General features: G+C 49.8%; 1 protein-coding gene across 1 annotated transcript in view; it reads right to left on the bottom strand.

The window, feature by feature from the left end:
- Nucleotides 1–326: 326 nt before the first annotated feature.
- RINT1 (RAD50 interactor 1) overlaps nt 327–11,751 on the bottom strand; it is a 165,719-nt gene continuing 154,294 nt past the window's right edge. Inside the window, exon 14 of the mRNA XM_086967072.1 lies at nt 327–4,018. Within this exon, the coding sequence (XP_086823198.1) occupies nt 3,796–4,018 (223 nt within the window). The 3' untranslated portion in view covers nt 327–3,795. The remainder of the gene's footprint in view (nt 4,019–11,751) is intronic.

Genomic DNA, 11,751 nt, shown 5'->3' with positions numbered 1-11,751 from the left:
ATTGGCAATGCTTGTTTTCACACATGAAATGAATGAATTGGCACAGTTTCATGAAATAGGAGAACAAGGTTTGTACTTAGTTATGCAAGTAGATCAAGCAATATCAGACGTAAATTTGATCACTTCATAAAATGTAAAAAAAAAAATAGCAGCTCTGTGATTTTATGATATACGTGACGCCTTCATCCAGTACTGGAGTTTTAGTCAGCAACACTTTACATGCTGGAATTTACAGCCCCTATGTGCTATACAAAAAGCCCCCACACTACAGCATTGTTGTGCTTGAAAAATAAGGCCAGACTGAAGGTATCACACAAGACAATGGACAACTTGACAACTATGTACATTTATTTATTTTTTACAAAGTCATGGTTCAGTTCGAGATTCCATCCTTTATTCTTGGAATCAACCTGCCAGTGAAGTGGAAAATGGGCATTGAATACATTTCTTGTGCAGATTTAAGAATTCCAGAGCTAATGGATACACATTAACAGCTCTCTAAAATAATGTAGATTGCTAAATCGTTTACTGCTTACCACAACAAAACCTATGTTATAGTATCTCCTAAATCCCACCCCACTATGGACACCTATCTAGTAGCAGCAGCCATGGAACCAGTCTGATTTTACATAATAATAGGAAAGCGCCAATGCTGTCGCCCTAGTTCCTAAGCATAGCTCATATTTTGGGGCTGTTCAAAGACTACTTTAGCTGAAATATTGCTGCCTGCCACTCGAGGATCAGTGACCCACAGAAGTTAGCGCCCAGGGGTGGGAATGTGGAGAGATTACCCAAGGGGGCACACTGATGGACCTGTATTAAAAATAGGGATGGATGGGATCCTTGAATTAATCTCAGCCACTAGTAATTACTTTGGCTGCATCCCAGTCCACCATTATTTTTCACACCATGCCACCTCAGTTTGGACTCAGCCATAAGCAAATCAGTCTTGACCCTGCTCTGCAAGGGACAGTCCAGATCGATCTCCTAAGCTAGGTCCTCCCTGGACCAAAACACAAGCAACCTTGGAGACCTGTTTAGCCCTAGTTGGAGCTCATCAGCCAGGTATAGATTCGTTCCAGTGGTAGTATGCAAAGGACTCCTAAACCGACCCTAGGTTTCTATATATTGAATGGTACTCATTTAGTTGGCTCCATAAGCTTGTGCTCTCAATTGATGGCCAAATTGTTTCTTCCACCGCTGGCTTTAGTGAGTGTAAGCAAAATAAACAGAATGGGACATTGCGCTCCCATCTTGCCACACCGATCATTATTCTGCATTGCAATAAGAAATTCACAGGAGGCACTGCTTTCTCGATACAAGCTTTCACGCTCTGGAACTCACTGCAGTCCAGATTTGAAGCACTCAGGAAGGTTTAAAGTTCACATGAGATGTAAAAAAAAATATAGACGATGCATAACAACAACCGATGATCCTGGGATATAACCCAGGACAATAAGGACACAACTTTGGAGAAGCGCAATCAGCACATTTTCCTGATGTTTAGAAACTGTTTAAATGTGTTCTGTGTCTTCGTAAGCTGTGGAGGAATGACCTGTGTCTAGTGTAGTGTATTATATAGTAATATACATTCATACATACCATCCTGGCCCTGACTAATACCCTAACACCTAGCTGTCTTTTAGAAATAAAGCACTTTCAATTAGACAGAACGATAATGGTGAGGTGGGCTATGTGCTAGTTTGGGGGCAGGTGTACATTTATAAGACTGTGTGTGTGTGTTTTCTATTGCACAATTCGTATTTATTTGTTTAGGAGTCCTGTGTGTACCTGAAATAAATAAATGTGCCCTGTGCCATCTACTGTGCCCTATGTTAAGCGTCTATGTTGCGCTTAGCAAGAAGAGCTACAGCCCTGGCAATGTCCTCTGATTGACTGAATGGGCAAAATCTATAAATTACAGTGAGCTTTTGGAATGCTTCCCATTACCATGAAATCTAAAACACCAATTGACACACATAGTATGAGATGTCATCAGCAAAGAACTAGAGGGATGCCTTTGATTTGGTTGGTTTTCTTCTAATATTTCAATGACAATCAACATCTCGGTAGAGAGTAGGCTTGGGGGCAACTGCCACAACTTGAGAATACAAGCCAGGAATTCAGGCTAGCATATCAGTTCACTTTTAAATTCAGTGATACTGTGCACTTGCAAGGAGGAAATGCAGGACCAGAGGCATGACATCAGGTTGACACTGCCCATGCAACACAGCAAAAGACTGCTAGATAACACAGCAAAAGACTGGTAGATTGCACAGCAACCTGCTCAGAGGATGAATAGGTGGTGGGCTGTCAAGCTCGCAGAGAAGTGCCCAGAGTGTGCAGAGATTGGAGTGCCACTCTAACTTCACCAAGATGGAAAGCAGGCAAGTGAAGATTGCCTGTGTGCAACTTTCAATAGATCCCTTCAATGAAGAGCATTCTTTCTAAATGTGCTTACTTTTGGGCCTACAACCACGGATGAAAGCTCACGAAGTTTCTAAGACAAAGTACTATTCCTCTTGTGAGTCGTTAATGATGTGACTGTAGCAGTTTCCCTTCCATGAGGGCCCTCCTTTGTCTTCCTACTGGAGGTCACCTCAAAGATGTTTGGCAGTAAAGGTCACAATGTGGACATTGATCCCAGGAGATTGAATCCCTTGCCAGGCATAATGGAAAGACAGTACTTCCCAGGTGTCATTCAGAGCTAGCGTAACTGGTCTCGGACCATGCTTCTCCCATATAGTCCAGTCTATGGTACGGTGTACTCTAGGCTTCCCCCACTCGCCCATTTAAAAGACATGATGTGCAATAGGCATATTTTGACTCTCGCATGGATCATCCATTGGGGGAGGAGCACTAAAATGTGGCAGTAACCTTTTTAGGTGTAGCCTAGACAGCACTTGCGCTGTCCGGAAGATCTGTTGCATGTACTTAGTCGGAGCTTTAGAGCATAGCCCCAGGACTGGTCTGCTTCCGCTTCTGCTTTTACTAGCAACTGTTTCTATTGAACTGTCTTGTTAGAAAACGACCAGTAGAGGTCAGCAAAATACCAGAATCGCTTTACCCAGGATAATGTGCTTCATAGCTAAAAACGTATACGGTCCCATAGGTGAGACCTGTTGAATTGCAAAAAGCTTGTTTCGTTCTGATTACACAATATGACGTCCAAGATATCCTCTAGTTTATTCCTCTGTATTATGCCATAAATCTCAATGCGGATGAAAAAAGCTACAGGCTTCCACTCGATGTTGACAAATGTTTCAAGGCAATCCTCTGGGCACATGGTGTTTATATGCCCTTCATTAATAGCTGCAGATATCTAGTGTAAACATTTGCATCCAAACTGCATATTCTGCAGCAAACACAATTATGCTTTATGTATAGACTTGAGTTGGGGTGTTCGTCACTTCCAGATGGATCATCCACGATATGATACTAACTGTGCATTTCATTATGTTGGAAGGTATTTGTTTAACCACATCAGAAGAGTCAAGTCTGACAGTACAACTACTTTATGGATCGCTAAACCTTTTGTGATATATACAGGCTTCAGGTTATTTCACGATGAGGTCCAAAGGCAATTCATTTAAAGTGTGAAAACTGTCAAATAAATAAAATCAAGAGAAAACTAAGATGGTTAGAAAGATAACTGCATCCTCTTTAAAGTGTTTTTATTTGACTTGTTCAAAGCGAGGCCGGTAGTGTTTAAAACCTGTTTTACGCTATATGTCAATATAAAATTGGCACATCACCTATTTTCCTGGACGGACACAAGCCATAGTGAGTTGTTTTTTATTTTCCAGTATTAGGCCAGTTTGTCCTCAGATTAAAAAGAATCTCCACATCCTGCTGCGCTAGTTTGTAAACTCCAACTTCATTTAATGCGGCTGTCGCTGGAGACTGCTTTGTGTTAGTGCTGGTCCCATTTCCACACTCTGAAGCGGACTGCAGCACGTCCTTCAGGAGCAGGGCAGAGCCGACTTTAAGATTCAGGATAATGCAGGCCTCTTTAACACTGCAAGAGAGGAAAAAAGGCATTCACATAACGACAAGTGATCTGGGTTATTGAACATCATGTAAAAAAGCTATACTACATACACAAAGCTTTGGGTGTTACCTGCACCATGTGTAAATAAGCAATCGCAAAGAGCCAACAATAAAACTTATTTTATAAAATAGCTAAAGGTAACCAATTACCTGAAGCAGTATGTGTGATAGAAACCCATGGTGCAGCACCCAGTTTTGACGTGGTTGTTCTCTCAAAGTATGTTTTTTACATGAGCTTTTTTATATAGGTGAACATGGAAGATGCCAATATTGCACCCATTGCAGTCCCTATCATCCCCACCTTCCTACTTCTGTTGCACTTCATTTCCGTTGTGCCCTTCAGTTCCCACCACGTTAATCCCTTCTCTACCTCGCTTCAGCTGGTTGGGCAGTGGAGCGGGAGCTGAAGGGGTTGCAAGATATGTAGTCTAGAAATGGAAATGGGAAGGGATTTTTGTCTCTTCCCCCTTATGCGCAACTGTATTTTAGTTCAGCATCCCACACTGTGACGTGCACAACTGTATTCCTGAAGGAGAGGCTTTCCTGTCAAAACATACGACGGGTGATAGTGTTCCAATGTTACCTATATCAAAAGCCCGATCTAGTGACTAATCTCTACTCAAAACGTTGTTGTTTTGGTATTTTTAGACACTGAACATTCCAGAGAGAAAGTTAAAGAACATCTCACTGACCGAGAAATAAGCAAGTTGCTTGTATTCAGTAATATTCTTTCTTGTGGATACTCTAACCGTAGCATATCCCCCAGACATCAGACTGGATCTGGAGAATATTTGTGACAATGCTCTATCGATCAGCTAGGTTGTGTCGTGTGGGTCCAAACTGACTCAATTTCGCCCCGGAAATGACATAATGAAGCGGCATAAAAGCACCACTTGTGAGACTAACTAACTAACTAACACACACACACTCAATCACTCCTACTGTTGGTTGCTCTCACTTATTCTCACTCTGACTCACTAATACCCTCATACTCATTCCCCTATCATTTGCTGAAGAAGGAAACTAAAAGCTGATCCCTGCGCAGTGAATATTTTGTTCAATGCACAGAACCTCACCGTCTCCCATCTCATCACAGGGTGGGATGGGGTCAGCGAGGCTTCTAACCCGACTCCACATCACTCTGTCACAGTATAGGAATTGATGAGCTGTCAGGGTTATTGACAGATAGTTACAGACACTGCAAGGTTTAAGTCAAAGTGGTTGGCACTATGTGTACAGGTGAGGCTCCCACACATCACTAATGGGCTGGCACTTTGGCATGGCAGGTAACTGAGGTCAGGGCTGGGTCTACACCAGCACTGGACACTAGGTGTGTGCTTGCTTCAGGCACCTCTGTGAGCCTGTGCCAGCCATCAGACAGATACACTGCCTACCTCAGGCTTATGCTTGATCCTTACAGTGAGGAAAGGCATTTGTATTACATCAATAGTGCTCCTACTACTAATATTTATATAAAGCACACCACACACTGAATTGGGGCTACTAAATAGGAGTTCTAATATGCAACTCAATGTTACTCCGTTTATTGGCTTGGACTAATGAAAGAGTAAGTCATCCATGCTGTGATCTATGCAGCATTGACTTGCTGAACTCAGAATAGGTGCTCAGCTCAGCAAGTAAGTTTACCTTTTGTAAAATTGAAAAGACGTGTGAGGTCATAAGACGTTTTGAAACCACTACGTCCTCATTCACGCTCCTTCAATTCAGTCCATACTGTCTTCCCAAAATGCATTTTAACATATAGAGATGCATCTGCAGCAATTAAATCAGCAAATACAGTAAAGCATGATAGTCTTTCAAAACATCTGAGCTTTCTTTGTTGCTCTCAGCTCCGAGCCAGTGCCTCTCACAAAAGCTCAGATGTTTGACCAGGTTTTCAGAGGCGGAGGTCAGCCACCAGGTCCTGTGAATGGTAGTCCAGAGCCACAACGAGCTGCTGTTCCAAAGCCTAAAACACACTGGATAACCATACACTTCTTGGCAAATAATTGAATACCTAGAGACCACTAGACTCAGCCTGGGAAAGGTTTCATTCATCATTTATTAATGCTGTTCTTTCTAATGCTGGTCTGTTGTTGCCTTTTGACCTCTTAGTCCCTTTAGCCCAGATGATCATTGTACCCAAATTTCTTATACATGACTTTACTTGTTAAAGTCCTGGAATAGTTTTTCTCCCTTTCCCCTAATCACCCTCCCCCTCAGACCCCCGATTGAGACATGTTCAGGCAGCCCGAGGCCAGGTGGAGAAAGCCAGTCAGGAGCTCTGCATCTTGCAGAGCCTGAGGTGAACCTCAATCTTGCTTCCATATAGTGAGAGTGGTGTGTGGTACAGTCTGTGCATGTAATGGAAACATATGAAGCGAAGTCTACTGCTAGATGACCGGGCAGCTGTCTGAGAGCAGCATAACTCCCAATCCATATCCGGCAGAGGATCCTGCAACTCCTCGTCCCATATTGCCAACCTACCTGAAAGCAAAGTTCATCATGGAGGGGCTTTCCGTAACACAAGGAGAAAGTTGGTTCTTACCGTGGTGTCAAGACTGATGCTCTCAAACAAATTTACCTTGTGCTTCTTCAAGAGTTTGGCAACTTCTTCCAGCGGAAATCCTGAAGGTCCCCACACACTCAAAATCTCTGTGTTCTCAATTCTTTTCCCAATTACTATTTCTTGCGTCTGGTCTCTCCCTCCACATCCAGGCTCACCGGAATGTGCAGAATGTTCACACTGTTGTGAATTCTTTTAGTGTGTCTAAACTGCTACCCTATGCCTGAGGTGAGGTTTATCGCACAAGTTACTTACCTTTGGTAACAATATATCTGTAAGAAACAGTAGTCTACGAACCAATGATCACACCAGAAAGTCCTGGAGAACGGAACGGCCGAAAAAGCCATCTCTTCGGACTTGGCTCTCCAGGCAGTAGTGTCTTGCAAACGTGTGCAGCGAGGCCCACGTAGCTGCCTGACAGATGTCCTGCAAGGGGACTCCCCGACCCAGGGTAGTAGTAGCCGCCGTGGCCCGAGTGGAATGGGCACATAGCCCCACAGGAGGCTCCTTTCTAGCCAGAGAGTAACAAGCCTTGATGCACAAGACGACCCATCTAGAAATGGTTCGCTTGTGCACCGCCCGACCCTTCTTAGCGCCCACGTAACCAACAAAGAGTTGATCATCCACCCGGAACTGGCGTGTGCGATCCAGATAGAATGAGAGCGCACGTTTTGGGTCCAGAGGGTGGAGCCTCTCTTCCTCTTTCGAGGAATGCGGAGGCGGAAAGAAGGTGGGCAAGGTGATGACTGCCCAATGTGGAAGGCTGTGACTACCTTGGGCAGGAAAGAGGGTCGCGTCCGAACACAACTTTATCCGAATGGACAGAAAGGAAAGGAGGTGTAGAAGAAAGAGCCTGGAGCTCACTCACTCTCCTGGTAGAGGTGATGGCAACCAGGAATGCAGTCTTAAGAGTAAGGAGACGAAGAGGACAGTTATGAAGTGGCTCGAAGGGAGCGCACATCAGATAAGTCAGAACAAGGTTCAAGCCCACTGAGGCATCACGAAAGGAACAGGAGGGAACATATGAGTGATGCCCTTCAAAAACCTATTTACAACTGGGGACTTGAACAAAGAGGGCTGATCAGGGAGCCTTAAGAAGGCGGAAATGGCAGAGAGGTAGCCATTCAGAGTGCCCAGAGCAGAGCCCTGCTGGGCAAGAGAAAGAAGAAAGAGGAGAACCTCTGAAAGAGGGGCAGAAAGGGGATCCACAGCCTTTGCTGTGCACCATGCCACAAATTTGTTCCACCTGCAGGCGTATACCGATTTTGTGGAGGGACGCCTGGCTGCCAAAATCACATTACAGACTTCAGGAGGCAAGTCAAATGGCCTCAACTGCCGCCGCTCAATCTCCACGCATGTAAGTGGAGACTGGAGAGGTTCGGGTGGAGGACCTTCCCCTGCTGCTGCGACAGAAGGTCCTCCTCAAGAGGCAGACGAATCGGGGGATCGACAGACATGCTGAGTAGCTCGGGATACCAGTATCTTTGTGCCCAGTCCGGAGCCACAAGGATGACTTGGGTCCGGTCTCGCCTGATCTTCTTCAGCACTCTGGGCAGAAGTGGTATAGGCGGAAAGGCGTACAACAGACCGCAGCTCCACTCACGAAGAAAAGCGTCTCAGAGCGACTGCCGCCTTGGAAATTCCAACGCGCAGAACCGATGACATTGCGCTTTCTCTTCTGTGGCGAATAGATCTAACCAAGGCTCTCCCCACTGGCTCCCCCACTGCTGAAATTCGTGATCCATCATGCACCGATGGCTGAGTTCGTCCACCCTGGCGTTCAGGGAACCTGCCAGGTGTTGAACCACCAGGATCACGCCCTGATGTTCCAGCCACTACCAGAGGTGCAGAGCCTCCTGGCATAGGGTCCATGACCCCACCCGCCCTGTTTGTTGCAGTACCACATGCCGGTGGTGTTGTCCGTGAACACCTGCACTACACTCCTCCGGACAGAGGGGAGGAATGCCTTCAGTGCAAGCCAGATCGCCCGCAGCTCCAGAAGGTTGATGTGGAGCTGGGACTCCGCCAGAGGCCTCTGATCTCCGCCTCTCCCATGTGGCCCCCCCAGCCCTGGAGAGACGCGTCCATCACACCTACGTGCTCCGGTTGGGGTAGGGGGAGGGATCTGCTGCTGACCCAATCGCGGTCCGTGAGCCACCACTGCAACTGTCTTTCAGTGTCCTCCGAGATCAAGACATGGTCGGACAAGTTGCCCTGGTGCTGGGCCCACTGATACTTCAGGTCCCACTGCAGAGCCCGCATCCGCCACCTGGCGTGATGCACCAGAAGGATGCAGGAGGCCATCGGCCCCAGAAGCCGCAGCGTCAACCTGACCGAGATTCGGGATAACGGCTGAAAGATCAGAATCAGAGCCTGAATATCCCGAACCTGCTGTTCGGGAGGATAAACCCGAAACTGCGCCGAGTCTAGAACCGCTCCGATGAAGAGGAGCTTCTGAGAGGGACACAGGTGTGACTTCGACACATTGATGGAGAACCCCAGCAGGTGCAGGAGGTCGGCCGTAGCCTGGAGGTGGCTGACGACTGTCTGGGGCGAGCCCGCCTTCAACAACCAGTCGTCGAGGTAGGGGAAGACTGAAACCTCTAACCTGCGCAGATGAGCTGCGACCACCGCCATCACTTTCGTGAACACCCGTGGGTCACTGGTAAGGCCGAAGGGGAGCACGGTAAACTGAAAGTGCTCATGGCCTACCGTGAACCGCGGGTAGCGTCGGTGGGCCGGCAGGACGGGGATGTGAAAATAAGCGCCTGCAAGTCCAACGCTACCATCCAGTCTCCCGTGTCCAGGGCAGCTAAGACCTCAGCCAGTGTCAGCATCTTGAACTTCTCCTTCCGGAGGAAGCTGTTGACGTTCCGCAGGTCCAAGATAGGGCGTACGCCCCCTTTGCCCTTCTTGGGAACCAGAAAGTAGTGGGAGTAGCAATTACACCCTACTTCTGGCCCAGGAACGCGCTCGATGGCCCCCTTGGCCAAGAGGGCCTTAACTTCCTCGCGCAGAAGTTGCAAGTGATCCCCCGACACGCGGTGGTACTGCGGTGGCATGGCTGGAGGGGTCGCCTCGAAGGGGAGGGAGTAGCCCCTTCGGACGATTTGCAGCACCCACCTGTCCGATGTGATGGAGCGCCAGTGGAGGAGGTGATGGCGAACCCTGCCCCCCACTGGCGTCGAATGGGCCTGAAAGCACGGACTAGGAGGGCTTTGAGGCAGATGCTGCGGGGTGGATGTGGACTGGCCTCGCCATTGTCCCCAGGCACCGCCACGGCGGTTACCACGTCCGCCACCGTGCTGGATGTTAGTCTGCGGCCCGTGGCTGGCAGGACGTGAGAGGTGCCCATTCCTTGGCCACAAAAGGAGCGAAAGGCAGCAGTTTGCTGGCGCTGGGCTGACAGGCCCAAGGACTTGGCCCTAGCCCTGGAGTCCTTAAAGCGCTCAAGCGCCCTGTCTGCCTTGTCGCCAAAGAGGCGACGGCCATCAAACGGCATGTCCATAAGGGTGTTTTGGACATCAGCCGAGAAGTTGGCGGACCTCAGCCAGGCGTGGCGACGAATCGCGACCGTCGTTGCCATCGCTCTGCCTAGCGAGTCCGTTGTATCCAGTCCACACCGGATGGAATACCGTGCCGCATCTCGACACTCCGCAAGGGCTTGGGCGAGTTTAGTCCGGGCCTCCTCCGGACATTGTGGCAGCACGTCCGCGCCCGTGTCCCACAGAGAGTGGGTATAACGGCCCAAGAGGCAAGCAGTGTTAACTGACCGCAACCCCAAACTCAGTGAGGAGAACATCTTTTTACCATACTGTTCGTACCTCTTGGATTCCCGATCGGGGGGAGCCGTCGGGAATGCGGTCTGGGAGTTAGAGGCCTGTATGACCAGGCTCTCGGGAGTGGGATGGGTGGACAGGAAGCAAGGGTCGCCCGGAGTCGGGCGGTGGCGTCTGGCCACGTTCCTATCTACAGGGGGACCTGTAGCGGGCCTGGACCATGTGCCCAGAAGAACGTCAGACAAGGCCTCATTAAACGGCAACAGAGGCTCTGAAGAGCTTGCTTGCGGTTTAAGGACCTCAGTGAGGAGGTTAGTTCTCATGGCCGCGACGGGGAGTTCAAGGGATAAGGCCTTGGCCGCCGCGTCAACACCACACTATAGGCAACCCCCTCCTCCGTAGCCACGGTAGGATGGGAGACAAAAACAGTGTCTGCCGAAGTGTCCAAAGCTCACCTGCCCAGTCCTGATAAGACTGGCACTCACGTGCCAGAGGGTCCTCAGACCCCTCCCAATCCGCCTCGCCACCCATCTCCTGGTGCTCAGGTTCAAATGATTGGGCCGGATCATAGAAGAAAAAGTCTTCTCTCGACGTCGAATGCAGCGTCGAGCGGCGCCGCTCCGGCGTCGGAACCGGGTCAAGGGGGGGACCGGGGATGAAATCGTCCGGGGACAGCGTCGGGGGCGACACCCTAGGGGCGGGCGCCGGCAAGGTCGTAAGGTCGACCGGCGACGCCCCGTATCCAGAACCGGATCTAGCGGGGCCCTGTGGCGTCGGGACCGAAGTTGCAGACGGCGCCGGGGGCGAAGCACCCGACGGCGCCGGGGCAGAAGCACCCGGCCCGCTTGGGCTCCCAGTCGGGACCGCGGGGCTCGAAGGCGCCGCGGAACCCGAAAGGAGGAGTGAGCGACCTCATGGCCGTGAGGAAGGCATCGATCTCCTCCGTCGTCACGTTCTGCCCAGGGACTCCCGGGTATGGAGCAGGCCACGACGCCTGCGGCTCCGGCAGAGCCGCGTGGGCGGGCTCGCCCGAACCCCCGGCCGCGTCGCGCGAGCGTCGGGGGGAGTCAGAAGAGCGATGTCGCTTCTTCGACTTCTTGTGCCTCTTACCTGAGGATTTGGAGCCCGAGGAGTGGTGACGGCTCTCCGAGCTGTGATGACTCCGGCCCCGCGACCGGTACCTCGAGCTCCTTCCGGACCGGGACCTCGAACGGTGCGGAGCCGACTGGCGGAGCTCGAGGTGCTTGCGGGAGCGCTCCCGCCTAGCCTTTGACGTCAAGGCCAGGCAGTCGAGGCACGACTTGTCATCGTGGTCGGGCCCCAGGCAATGTAGACACCGGCGATGGGGGTCGGTAA

Source organism: Lissotriton vulgaris, chromosome 1_1 (assembly GCF_964263255.1).
Source record: "Lissotriton vulgaris chromosome 1_1, aLisVul1.2, whole genome shotgun sequence".
In the NCBI taxonomy this organism is placed as follows: Eukaryota; Metazoa; Chordata; class Amphibia; order Caudata; family Salamandridae; genus Lissotriton; species Lissotriton vulgaris.
This window is presented reverse-complemented; position numbering and strand designations above follow the sequence as displayed.